Genomic DNA, 13958 nt, shown 5'->3' with positions numbered 1-13958 from the left:
TCTGTTTGTATTTTATCTGTAAATAGTTCGTCAGATGGTATCAGGTGTTCTCTCCTCGCCTTTGGCCCCGGCTGCAGTCAGTCAGTCTCATCACTTGTTCTGCGTTTTCTTCAATTTTCATACCGTTTCCTGAGGGAAGGCTTCAGGTTAAAAGTAACTTTATCTTTGTGTCTTCAGAAAGTGCTTACTTTGCACCAGGTGCTGGGTAAACACGGTGTCATGTACACTGTCTGTAATCCTAAACAACCCCATAAGATCGTAGAGGCCACGGGCTCCCAGAGTCCCTTCATTGCTGTGGCACCTGTGTCTCCCGAGCGCCGGTCCCTGGTGCGGGCTCTTAGGGTGCAGAGATGAACAGGACCAGTTAGTGGCTCTATTGGAACTTACATTCTAGTGGGGGGAAGCAGACAATGAGAAATAAACAGTAAACACAGTGATGGAAGCTGTGCAGAGAATTAAAACAAGGTGAGGTGATAGAGGGATGGGGCGACCGCTCGCATGGATGCCACAGGTTTGTGTGCAGGTGCTTACGAGGGAGCGCCCTGGGGTCCCCACCTGTGAAAGTGAGAGCAGGGGAGCAGCATTCGGCAGGGGGAGGAGCTGGACCGGGAGGGGAGCCAGGCCTTGATCACCGGCATCCAGGGCAAGAGAGCTTGAGCCAGGGCGATTTCCCAAAGGGACAGCCCAGGGCAGCACTCTGAGTTTTCTTGTTGATCTGGGCAGCACATGACAGTATCTGCACCCCCAAGGAGGGGACATTGAAACTGAGACCTGAATGGCAAGGAGCCTATCATGTAGGGGTCGAGGAGAGGAGAAGGAGCAGAGGAGGGCACATACTTGGCATGCTCAGAGAACGAGGCTGTGATTCCAGGATGACGGAGAATCGAGAAAGGAGGGATCCGTGTTCTCATTTTTTTCTCAGGATAGATTTTACCGTAAAGAAGGGGAAGGATGGAGAAGAGGACGGTGACCGGGAAGGCGAGAGGAGCATACATGGCATGTGGGCCCGGGAGCAGGGAAGTTAGTGAACGAGAAGCCTCGGGTGCGGGCAGAGGTGCGCACAGACTGGGGAGTTTCTGCTTGAGGATGGCTGCTCTCCGTGGGGAAGCAAGGGCGTCAGCGGAGGGGTGGGCAGAGCGAGCAAGTGTAAAGAGAGAGAATTTGTGAAACGGGTTCTGAAGAGTGAGAAGGCGCGAGTGCTATAGAATACGGGGTATATGGGGGGTAATGCCGATGCCCATTTACGGTTTGGGGTCATGATTTAAAAGGAAGCCAGGCAGTATGGTTGTTTCTCCAGCAACTGCAGCTGCTCCGGCTCAGACAAGAAGTAATGAACTAGTCGGGGTTAGCAGCTGGTGGTGCTGGGGGACGAGCAGGGGGTTCCTGGGGTTTGTGAGGGTAGGGCTGTGGTGCCCCAGACCTTGGCATTCAGGCTGGGCCACGAACGGATCTGGAGGGTGGGAAAGGAGGCGCGGGGGAGGTGGGGCAGAACCTCTGCGAGGCTGCACGGCTGCTAGAGTGCAGTGGGAAGGAGCCTGGGAGGTGAGGGTCGGAGAGTGGGCTGGACTTCTGGGGGCCGTGCGGCTGAGCTTCCTGCCCAGGGCTGCACAGTGGCCGGGCGGTACCAGAGCCTGCCTAGGCTGTGCTCTGGCCAGCTTCCGCCCAGAAATGCCCCCGGGCACTGTTGGTGGGCCACAGGCTACTTTGTTTTTTATTTTCTGGTTATTGTATGGTCCTTTCTGTAGCTCATGCAGAGGCGTCTCCCTGCTTCTCATGGGATATGTGACTCCACAGCTCTGCCCCCATCGTCAGTACTGCTGGCCTTTGTTCAGCTGTGAATGGTGCATGGGTGCAGTCTCTGGATTACATGGAATGGGAACTCTTAAAAATGTGCCCTGCGTTTCATTGGAGCCTTCAGGTGTTTTAGAATATGCCTGCCTCATCATAAGCTGCAGTGTGTTCTGATCCGGGAAATGCAGGGTTTTGCAGTCTCTCTCAAAAATGTCTTTGGCTCGGGGCACCTGGGTGGCTCAGTAAGTTAAGTGTCTGCCTTCAGCTTAGGTCGTGATCCTGGGGTGCTGGCATCTAGCCCCGTGTCAGGCTCTGCACTCAGCAGGGAGACTGCTTTTCCCTCTTCCTCTCCCTCTGTGATCTCTCTTGCTCTCTCTCAAATAAATAAATAAAATCTTTAAAAAAAAAAAAGTCTTTGGCTTCTCAGATAAGCACACTGTACAATATATTGTTTGTACCTTTATTATTCCAAGTTACCCCAAAACCTAACAAAAATTATTTTCAAAAGAATGACACACAGCTGTTGAAAATGGAGCTTTTCCATTCTTTCATCATGGAAGAGAAATTGCTTGGAAGGACAAAGGTATCAAGTGCTGTTTTATTAAATACCCTAGTACATCTTAAAACAATATTCAGACTCTTTGAAAATTATCTTAAGACATTTTGAAAAGCATAAAAATTCCTTTTGCTGGGGCAGGAAAAACAAACGCTTACACCTGGATGTCACACAGCTCCGGACCCAGGAGTACGAGGTACACCGTTCTGGTGCGACCTGTCTGTAGTGCCCTCTGCTGTTTTTGTGTGATTTCCAGCTTTTTCTTAGGGGAAAATACAAACATAATAAAAGGGGAAAGAAGAATGTCTCTCACCCCCAGCTTTGACAATTGTCAATTCATTTACCAGTCTTTTTTTTTTTTTAAGACTTATTTATTTGAGAGAGCATGCACACGTGTGTGCATGTGATCGGGGAGGGGCAGAGGGAGAAGGGAGAGAACCCCAGGCAGACTCCAAGTTGAGCGTGGAGCTTGAGGTGGGGCTCGATCCCACAGCCCATGAGATCATGAGCGGAAACCAGAGTTGGATGCTTAACCAACTGTGCCACCCAGGCACCCCCCCAATCTTCTTTCATCTTGCCCCTGGCCACACCCAGATCAATTTGATGCTAATTCCAGACTTCGTCATCTCATGTATAAATACCTTAAATATAATAATACCTTTTATTTTTACACGACCAAAATACCAATTACCGTATCTTTAAAAATTGACAGTGGGGCGCCTGGGTGGCTCAGTCGTTAAGCGTCTGCCTTCGGCTCAGGTCATGGTCCCAGGGTCCTGGGATCGAGCCCCACATCAGGCTCCCTGTTCAGCGGGAAGCCTGCTTCTCTCTCTCCCACTCCCCCTGATTGTGTTCCCTCTCTCACTGTGTGTCTGTCAAATAAATAAATAAAATCTTTAAAAAAAATAAAATAAAATAAAAATAAAAAATAAAAATTGACAGTAATTCCTCAATATATCATCAACCAGTCACTTCAAATTTCTGATTGTCTTATTAAAAATTGAACAGTATAGTTTGAATCTGGATCCAGGCCTGCTCCACACATTGTAATTGGTCACTGAGTCTCATGACGAGTGTTTTTGTATCTAAGGTCTCCCCATCTCTTTTTCCTTGTAACTTACCTGGAAGAACCAGGTTATTGGCCCTGGAGGGTGGCCCCAGGCTGGATTTCGCTGAATGCATCCACATGGTGTCCTTCACCGCATTCCCCTTTCTCCTATATTCAATCTCGACCTGGATCAGAGTCGGTATTACTGTTTTGTTTCTTTGCCTGTTTTGTTAAAGCATTTCATCGGTGGTGGTGGCTAGTCCATCCAGAGGGACACCTGTCTGGTCATCTCTTCTTTTGTGATATTAGCAGCTTTAATAATAACCACCTCCATTACTTTAAGGCTGTGTGACGTCTTCTAAGATAAAAGAATCTTGCCCCAAAATCATAGTTAACACTGAAATTATAAGTGAAAACACTGACATTTTAGGGTGTCTGGGTGGCTCAGTCTGTTAAAGGTCTGCCTTTAGCTCAGGTCCTAATCCCAGGGTCCTGGGATCGAGTCCCACATCAGGCTTCCTGCTCAGCAGGGAGTCTGCTTCTCCCTCTCCCTCTGCCTCCCACTCTCCCTGCTTGTGTGCTCGCTTGCTCGCTCTCTCTCTTCTGTCAAATAAATAAATAAAATCTTTAAAAAAACACAAATTTTAGCCAACACGGTCTCATTTTAGAGAACATTTTAATTTTCAATATTTTACCATGTTGGTAAAGCTTTATGATGAAAGCATTGATGCAGTTCTTACTATACTGAATTGCAGACACTGAAAAATCCTATTTATCAGTATGGTCAAAAATGATATTATTTAGCATTTGGCAGTTTAAATGAGATCTAACTTCATTTTTAAACCACTTTGGCTGGATCATAATAGACTGGCAATGTAAGGAGGCTGCCCTGAAAAGTGCTGAGACTGTCTAGTAAACAGGGTTTGGGGCAGAGCAGCAGCCTAGGCATGTAACTTTCTCCTGAGGGCCCGATGGGGCTGCTGCTGGAGGTGGTCCCGTGCTCTGTGGCCACCTCGTGGAAGCCACTGCCCTTCCCACCTTGACCGTGGGTGCAGGAGTCCTTGGCTCACATCCTGTGTGCGCCCAGTCCGTCCTGTCCCAGGGCTGCCTCCAGGAAGAGCTCCACACCCCAAGCCCCCAGACAATCTTCACTGATACTAACCTGTAGTCTCCTGACAAAGCCCCAGACCTCATGGCTTCACTGGTGAATTCTAACATACATACAAAGAAGAGCTAATACCATCCTTCTCAAACTTTTGCCTAAAAATTGAAGAGGAGGGAACACTTCCAAACTCATTCTGAGGCCAGCATCGCCCTGATACTCTGGTCAGGCCCCCTATTTCTGTCTTGCAGGCCAGACGACTTTTTTTAGTTTTTCATTTTAGCAGCCTTGAATGTTTGGTTTCATATAACATTTTAAAAAGCCCCAAATATCTAATGAAAATGCCCTTCTTGTGTGGGTTCCAATGTGATTTTAGTTGTCTTTGATTTTGCGAGTGTCAGAACAATGAATGTTGATGAACTCTTAATAATTGAGACCTTCCGTGAAAAAGGCGTGTTTAGCACTTCAGAGAGGTATGGGGTCACTACCTGCAGCGAGGTCACCCGACTTGGGTAACTGATGTTTTCTGTGGCGTCAGACTGCTGGGACCAACCAGACTCCTTTCTTAAACACAACCAAATGGCACGTGACGGTGTGCCGCCTAGAAGGGATGGGTGGATCACAGTGAGACCTTCCCATTGGAATTCATCCATTGAGCATTGACTGATAAGCTGCCATGGTCCAGGGAAACAGATAGGACTAAGGCCAGCCTAGGAGTTGAGTCCAGTGAACAGTGTGGTTATTGGAGCTGTGTAAAAGGTGCATGGGGCAAAGAGGCGACAGGAAGACGGGAGAGCTCAGGCTCCTGGTAAGCACCAGAGGAGGTGTCTTGGAAGCAAGCATTTGAGCCAACATCTGAAGGAAAAGCTCTGACAAAACACAGTCTTCCAGATATGCGTTCTGGGAACCGTGGTGGCTGGGTGTGGTCCGGGGCTACAGCCAGATACGTGGTGGGATGCCTGGGCCAGGAGAGAAGCACACCAAGCCAGGAAGTCTGGGCTGAACGTTTTCCTTCCTCCGTCCTCCTGGGTGGTATCTACAGGTGGCCCTAGGGGTGTGCGCTGGGGCCTCACGACAGGGCAGTTGGCTGTGCGGTCGTCCAGGGAGAGAGGGCGGCAGGAGTCGTGATCAGTGGAGATGGGACAGGGTGACAAGTTATTCAAGAGGTAAGGACTGACAGAGCTAGTGACCAACTGGTGTAGCCTGCTTGGGAGAAATCGTTGTTCTGTCTTTACTCTGGAAGCAGTTCTGGTTTGCTCATGTTCATGTATTTTGAAGCTTTTTTTTTGAAAATTTAATCTTGAGCTCCAGATTTTTGACATGCGAACATTAAAAAAGGAAAACATTCTTGGGCAACCCTCCTGGATCCTCTCCCTCTCTGGGAGCTTTGTACTATCACTCAATAAACTTTGCTTCAAAAAAAAAAAAGAAAAACATTCTTATCTGCACTTAAATTATACATGTAACTACTAGAAAACATTTGTTTGGGAGGTTCTGAATAATATAAAATAATCAGGGTCCTATAAGTATGATCGTATTCATTAAAGAAGAAGTTACTTTATGGTTTTTTAAAGTACCTACAATTTGAGAGACCCCTCTTTTCACTTTTGAAAAAAAAAAAAGTTTTCTTCCATGGGTGTATTTATATATTTCATGATTTGTCTACTATATTAAACATAGAAGGAAGTGGCATTATGGTGAAAATTTTGTCTAAAACTCTAATACAGGAGCGCCTGGGTAGCTCAGTTGGTTAAGCGTCTGCCTTTGGCTCAGGTCATGATCTCAGGGTCCTGGGATTGAGCCCTGAGTTGGGCTCCCTGCTCAGTGGGGAGTCTGCTTCTCCCTCTCCCTCTGTGCTCTTTCTCAAATAAATAAAATCTTAAAAAAGTAAATTAAATAAATTCTATTACAAATAAACTGATAGGGGCGCCTGGGTGGCTCAGTTGGTTAAGTGACTGCCTTCAGCTCAGGTCATGATCCCAGGGTCCTGGGATCGAGCCCCACATCGGGCTCCCTGCTCAGCGGGGAGCCTGCTTCTCCCTCTGACCCTCTCCCCTCTCATGCTGTTTCTCTCTCGCTCGCTCTCTAATAAATAAATAAATAAATATTTAAAAAAAAACAAAAACAAAAACTGATAAATTATCCCACTCTTGAGACAGAAAGGATGCCCTCAACAACATTTATCCCATGCACTTAAACAGATAAATGTTTTTTTACCTCAAATGTTGCCATTTGCTGGATAAACAGATGCTGAAATGAGGTTTCCTTTCAATCCACCTGGCAGTCACAGCTGCAGGTTTAAGTTAAAGAGCAAAGTCCAAGTTTGTAAAAATGAAAATATCTAATCATGACACCTTATTTATTATAAAAATAACCCAGGGAATTTTTGTTTTGCTCGAAAGTATCTATAATTTCACTTCCAGGATCACCACTGTTAGCACTTCATTATATCTCCTTCGAGAAAACTATAGGTGAATTTATTTAGATCGATATTTTACCCTTCCTTCCCAGCCCCCACACAGGAGGATCGGAGCATTTGCTCCCGTCAGAAAGCATTTGTGGTCCAGGCCACACCACCCTGCTGCCCGGCCGGTGGGCAATGCAAACCGGGCGATCCAGCTTTCTGACCTCCCCGGCTGGGAGGCCGCGGGGGAGGGGTAAACACAGATGGAGAGCAGGAGGACCCGGAAGTCCTTCAGCTGATTGAGAAAGTTCTAAAACCTCCATGGTCCACTTATCAGTGCCCCACCCATCTGAATGCTTGATAAGACGAATACCACTGTCCTCTGTGTGCTGTTCCTGAGGAACGGAGAGGTTGCTTTTTTGTCTTTGTGGCCTGGAGGATAATGGAAGACAGTTAATAAAGGTCACAAGAAAATACTAATTGGCTTTTAAAAATCAACAAAGGCCACAAGGTTTGAGGGCCTCCCCAAACAAGGCAACGCTGGCCATGACTCCAGCAGCTCCCTCCCCCATCACCGTCTTCAGGACATTTACTGTTCCTTATCTGTAAGACCGTAAAGAGCATCTTCTCTCGGAATGAAGAGGGTAATAACCCAAAAATAAGTACACAGTGCTTCACAGATGCACAGTGAGATTAAATGATGGATTTATATTCCATTTCTATCACGGACGTGTTTTGAAGTCATATTTCAAGATCTGTGCAAACTGCAGAAGAAAACCCCACCACTCCATCATCAGTGTGCATCCTTGTGCGCGTCCTCACCTGACACCATTCTGCCAGAGGAGCTACTGCATTTCCTTGCTATCAAGTCCGATCAGGAGCTCCAAGAACGAAACCGAAACACGCAGGCCCCCCGCAGGGAAAGAAGAACTAGTCTTGGTAGCTTCTCGCAAGAGCAACAGGAAGCACGGGATCTAATCCTCTGGTATCAGGGCGTGGGCAAAGGCTAAGTGGAGAATTTATGGCCAGATAGAAATGTCCCAGAACTGGGCTGCCCAGGACAGTAGCCGTTGAGCACTGGAAAAAGTGAATGCGCAACTAAGGAATTTGTATTTATATTTAATTTTAGTGCAAATAGTCATATGGGTAAGTGGCTACTGTATGGGACAGTCGGGTGTAGAGCATGCAGAACAGGACAGTGTTCCATTTAAAAACCGGATCTAGAAGTGTGATGGTTGGGAAGCATGGAACATCACTGAGGCCTGCCTGGTAGCCCCTGAGGGCTGGGGACACGGTTCAGTCCTGGAATTTTGTATCTCAAAGGTTCTTAGGCCCAACCAGCTGATAGTTTATTTTTCCTAAACTAAAATGTTCCTCAACTAAATGATGATGGTGGGGAAACGTATGTTCTGTCTCAGCCAAATCCTGGGGTCCAAGGCAGCTGGCAAAGCATCTTAATGGTTTTATACATATTTTTTATGTACAACCATCCGTTAATGCCAGTTACATGTAGAGTTTTGTTTAAACACCAGGATTCTTAGGCTTAAGTACACCGAACACCCAGGCCTGGGAGCTGCCTACTGTAGAGTGGAATGTTCCTGAACCCACCAACCTACAGTTCTGTGGCTGCCCTGCGATGTTCTGAGATACCGACTTCCCTGAGGGGCTGGGGGGAGGGGTCACCGGGACTGAAGCTGGAGGGCCTGCCAGGTGGTCACACTGTTCTCTGCTGTTGCCGCAGCCGAGTTGTTAACATGTGCAGAGCCAGGCTCTAAAACGCTATTGAGAAACTGAGCCCCGCTCCACACACTTGCTGCTCAGACCGGGAGGCTGCCTCGGCGAGGGGCCCGGGCGCGGCCTTGTCTGCGTCCGCTCTCCAGGGTGGGCACCGGGGTTTCAGAAGAGCCCTTGCCCCAGGGCAGTTGGCTCTTCCCTGTGTGGCCTTCAGTGTCCCCATGTGAGGACTAAAGGTGTTGAACTAGTTCAGAGGTTCTGATTCGGGAGGTGAGCCCAGCCCACAGCGGAGGACTGGCACCAGCTGTGGGTTATCAGGGCGGCTTGTGTTGCAGGTAAGAGCTGGGCCCCAGCGGCTTCAGACAGGGAAGGGAACGGTCTGTTTCATGGAAGCAGAGCCCAGAGAGGGTGAGTAGCAAGGCCGCCCAGGGCCCTCTCATCGCTCGCCCTGGCTTCTGGGGTGTGGGCTCCCCGCTCAGCGTTCTCACTGGGCCACAGTCCCTGTCTCACCTGAGAGTGTCTACCTGTGGCCAGAAAACGGGCTATACTGGGTGGTCTCAGCTGACCTGACCATCATAAGCTGGGACCATGGAGTCCCCTTGAAGGTGCGTGGGCACGTGGTAGACACCCGAGCAGAAATGTGGACAGTGGGAGGGGGAGTTGGAACGGACACCATGTGACAGTGAGTGCCCGGTGAACTCGGGTTTTTAGGTTTTCTGGGGCAAAGAATCACAAGATGTGCCCCCCCTCTGCCTTTTCCTGCTCAGCCGTAATCAGCTGGTTGTGGGCTGTTGCTGATCAGGCCCAAGGCCTTCACTGCCCTACGGTCTCGTGGGTAACCTGTCCCACCCTCGTGACATGCCTGGCCCGTGTTGGTGCCTGGTTTCGTCACTCGATAACCTCCCGTCCTGTTGAGTCACTCCAGGCCAGCACCATGCTGGTTGCCAGGAGGGCACACACAACAGGCACCTGGCTGTGCTTCTGGCCTCTGTGAAGTCTGAGGGAAAGCGTGAGAAACATAGTGCTGAGTCCGTGCGTGAGGAGTTTTTCTGCCGTGGCCTGGGGGACCTTGGGGAGCTCGGCGCCGCAGACGTGCGCTCGCCCGGGGCCCTGCACCACGCGTGTGGAGAATAGAGAAGGTGGCTCCCAGTCTGCGCAGGCCCGTCAGCCCGTGCGGAGAGGCCGAGGGCCAGCAGGAGCCCTGCTGAGACGGGTCCGGCCCAGGGACACAGGACAAAGGAAGAGGGAAAGATGGGTTTGGGGAGTGCAGAGACAAGGGACCCCAAGCCCCACGACCCGGCCTAAGGGAGGCAGTGGAGGGACGGGCTCAGTGGGAACATTTGGAGGCAGCCAGCGGGACAGACGGGCTTGTGGCGTCAGCCAGCACGAGGGATGGGGCTGTGTGATCAGGTTTGAGGTGGGAAGGTCCTGAAAACACTTCTGAGTGGGATGTGCACTTTCCCCCCTGATGGATCGAGGGCAGTACCACACGTGGCCTGGAGGTGCGCTTCACTGACAGAAAAGGGAGCAGGGAGGAGGGGCAGGTTTGGGGACAGCAGGCAGTTGTGACCACAGCAGTGGGCTCAGGGGAGGTGCGTTAAAGAAGGGAGAAACCTTTCTGAAAATGTCCTGTTTTTTTTAAGTGAACATTGAAGAATACCATGTAAGGAAAACGGGTGACTTTTCACAAAGCAACTGCGTATAACCAACACCAGATCGAGAACTAGAACGTTACACCGACCCCCCCCCACACACACACACACACCCCGGCCCTTCTCCCAGTCCAGGCTGGCCCCTCTGGTGTGGTCCTCACACGAACCGAACGTGCAGCGTGCCCTCCTGTGGCGTTCCGTTGCTGTGTGGCGTTCACTGGATGGAAGGCGGTTGTCCCTTCTGGTGACAGACGTGTAGGCCGTTCTCACGGGACTGCTCTGAGTGTCCTGGTGGGGGATCTCTGCCCGTTGCACATGCGCGCTGCTGGGACCAGCAGTGGGGGAGGCTTGCTGGGGCGCGGGGTTCACACTGGGACTCGGGTTCGGCCCGGCACCGAATGGCTTCGGGCTGTCCTAAGTTACTCTCGCCGTCCCCCCTCACAAGAGCTGTTACTTCTTGCCACTTGGCTTTTGGTGGACTGTGACGCATCTCGCTGCCGTGTTTGTTTCTCTCAAGTGTCTGGGCCAAGTACTCGGCACAGCTCGTGAACATGTAGCTAAATTCGTTGTCAAGTTGAGTTGGGTCAGTCAGGGCTCAGGAGGCCCTCCTGGGAACAGGCCCCCACGCCTTCCCCTGGAGGCAGCGTGCGGGTACTCGGGGAGGGTTGTGTGTCTGGGCTCCAGTTCCGGGTGCACAGAGCTTTCCTCCGACTTGAGGACGCACCCGGCAGGGAGACGGTTTGCGCCCAAGGAAAGGCAGCAAGAAGGTGGTTCCCAGTGGGAGTATCAAGGAGCCAGAGGGCTGTGTGCCCCTGGGCCCGAGCACATGCCTCCCAGACGCCACACCTGGGGAGTCTGCTTGGCAGGAAGTGTGCTTTCCAGGCTGGGAGGACGCAGGCGGCCTTTTCCCACCGCTGCCGGCGCTCTGAGCACGTGTGGCGCTGCAGGGCAGGCATCCTGGTGCTTTTTAAATAAATTATAAATTAGCCTGTAGCCATCATAGAGTATGAGCGCTTCCCCAGAAATGGGCTTTCTCTGAGACCTGCTGGGGAAGCGCAGCACGCCTCGTAGGAAGAAACCACTTCGCAGCCATTTAAAGCCCTATTAGGATGTGCTGAGCAGAGCAGCTGCTTTGTGCATCAGTGATGAAAAGTAGACACTGAATCGGGGTGCAGGGCTGACTTGGGTGCCTCCTAATGCTGGCGCTCCCCATCGGGATGAGCCTGCTGACCTGCCGGCCCCAGGGCTCTCGGTCATGCCCTGAGGTCCTCAGAGGCACAGAGACAGCAGGTGCGGGTCTCAAGTGGCCCAGGTGCCCGCAGCCCCTCTTAAACTTCGAGAGTCTGTATGTCCAGCACCCAGGAGGAGCCAGGCAGAGAGCCCCGACCTGGGCTTCCGCCTCCAAGGATGGCCTTCGACCCCCAGGCTGGCAACAGGTGGTCAGAGGAGCTGTCTGGTCAGCGGTCACAGGAATCCTGGGAGCTCTCAGGACGGTCCCGGCTGGTGTGGCGGCCTGTGGCTCGGACGGTGTTACGCTGCCCTCTCCTGGGCGCCGCCCGGAGAACTAGCCCCACAAGCTGGGGCCAGTGAGTTCCTGAACAGCCAGAGCAGATTGACAGCAATGTAAAGCCTGCAAGCTTGCAGAATGAAGGACAGAAGCTGCATACGCCCCCGTGGTCCCTGGCCACGCTGGGAGGCCCCCAAGTCCCGGGCTCTGGCGGTTCCTGAAGGCAAAAAACAGTTGGCATTGTTCCCTCTCCCCTCGCCTTCTGGAACTTCCTACCAGATCTCTGGCCAGCTGTCGGCACCAGTCTATGGGCACCAAGACCCAACAAGGTCTTATTCTCACTCACTGTCTTTTGATGGCATCATCCAGGATTGGGCTCCAGAACCCAACTGCACTCACTACGGCTGTGCAGCCGAAGGGCCATCGGGGAGGAGCAGCCCGTCCCAGCCTCCCTCCAGTTCTGAGTCGTTCCAGCACTTGTGAGGGTCCCTCCCTGTCTTAGGTTTTCTGTTCTTGTCCTTACTCTTTAAGTGACTTTAGACACATTGAGGTGGTCTCAAATGGACAGAGACTGGGGGGCGCTTTTTAAAACCGGCATTAGTCATATGTGGAGTCCCTTGTGCTTTAGATGGCTTTACCTTCAGGTCTTATTAAAAATGTCCCAATTTCATGAGCCTTCCATAAACTTCCATCTTTATTCTTCACAGAACAATGCAAATGGGACAGCAAAGCCTCCTTTCCTCAGGTATGTTGACCTTTGTCCGTGGGGCCTGTGCAGCCCAGGGCCTGTGGGGTCTGAGGAGGATGCAGCCACCCTGTCCTCATCAGGCTGGGGAGGGGGGCCTGGAGGCTCTGCCAGCGTCTGCCCGGGTCCCAGAGGGGGAGGCCTGCTCACAGGGGCGGTGGGCAGCTGAGTCCAGACCCTGTCCTAGGCGGCTCTCCCGTTACAGCGTCTACAGCTCTGGAGAGTTCTGTCACTCAGAACTGCCACAGAGAAACGTTCATGTTCACAAAGTGTCTGGAATCTTTTACAGAAGCCAGATTTTCACAGTGAGAAGAGTAGTTCATGGCTCTTTTAAAATCAAATTTCCATCTCGTAGTATTTCTGTAGCCGTGTTTTTCCTCCCCCTGCAGCGGAGAGAACCCCTTTGCTACCGTGAAACTCCGACCGACGGTGACAAACGATCGCTCAGCGCCCATCATCTGATGAAGGGAGGGCCCAGGAGCTCCAGTTCCTCCGTTAAGTTCTCACTTGCAAAATGATACAAGTTGTTTGACTTGCTGTAACTGTTGTAAAGCTTCGCCAAAGGGTGCCTGATTTTAACTGTATTCTACTTGAGCAAATCAATGCATTCTCTCAATTTAACATAGTTGTGTTGATACATTTCCATCTTTAAGAAGATAAAGAATAGTTATCAACTCAGTCATTTAAAAATATATTCTGTTCATCAGAAGACAGTAAATTTGGTTCCAATCCTTACTGTATCATTTTTAAAATATTCTATGATTTTTTTTTTAATAGCCAGAGTAAGGGATAGTCTATGCTTTCATGACTGGGTTTCTGCACCTGAATGCAAAGGAGACCACAGTTTTATTTTATAAAGCATGTGCTCTTACCTAGCATCATGACATTTATCTAAAGGAAATGATGTGTAAATTTGCATCTTAGCATGCAAATCATAATTGTAAGCAATATAAATTATGAGATTATATAAAATTTAATTTTTTAACTTAAAAATTTTAAATTGTTTAATCAGATGTAGAGCTACCTAAGATGGAGGAATCTCCAAGTTTCCTTCGATTTAGACGTACCTGTAGAGCGTGCAGACACTGCCTGACCCTGTCACAGCCATGATGTTTAGTACTCGAATCATCCCAGAGCTACTGAGTTTAGTAGTTTGGAGTTACGAACTCCCCGACTCAGTGCAGAGAAGACACCAGGCCGTGCTGCACGTGGGCCTGGCTCAGAGCGTCACACATGCGTGTGAGGGCCCCACGCGAGAGACCCCAGGGTGTTCTCGCTATGCTTGTTGATCGAAGCTGCCTCCCTAGCTAGTGTACTTCATTTCTGAAATCAGGTACTGACCCCCCCCCCCCCCCCACAAAGAGCACGTAGATAGCCAGGAGCCTGAGTGTTGGTGGCTGGGATGGGAAGGTCTGCATT

The 13958-nt window shown here is 50.4% G+C and overlaps 1 protein-coding gene across 1 annotated transcript in view; it reads left to right on the top strand.

The window, feature by feature from the left end:
• The window catches only part of BAIAP2L1 (BAR/IMD domain containing adaptor protein 2 like 1), a 67674-nt gene extending 53790 nt beyond the window's left edge, over window positions 1-13884 (top strand). Inside the window, exons 12-13 of the mRNA XM_032394184.1 lie at window positions 12502-12539; window positions 12929-13884. Of these exons, the coding sequence (XP_032250075.1) occupies window positions 12502-12539; window positions 12929-13001 (111 nt within the window). The 3' untranslated portion in view covers window positions 13002-13884. The remainder of the gene's footprint in view (window positions 1-12501; window positions 12540-12928) is intronic.
• The last annotated feature ends 74 nt before the right edge of the window (window positions 13885-13958 follow it).

The sequence above is a fragment of the Phoca vitulina genome, unplaced genomic scaffold (genome assembly GCF_004348235.1).
Source record: "Phoca vitulina isolate PV1807 unplaced genomic scaffold, GSC_HSeal_1.0 scaffold79, whole genome shotgun sequence".
Lineage (NCBI taxonomy): Eukaryota > Metazoa > Chordata > Mammalia > Carnivora > Phocidae > Phoca > Phoca vitulina.
This window is presented reverse-complemented; position numbering and strand designations above follow the sequence as displayed.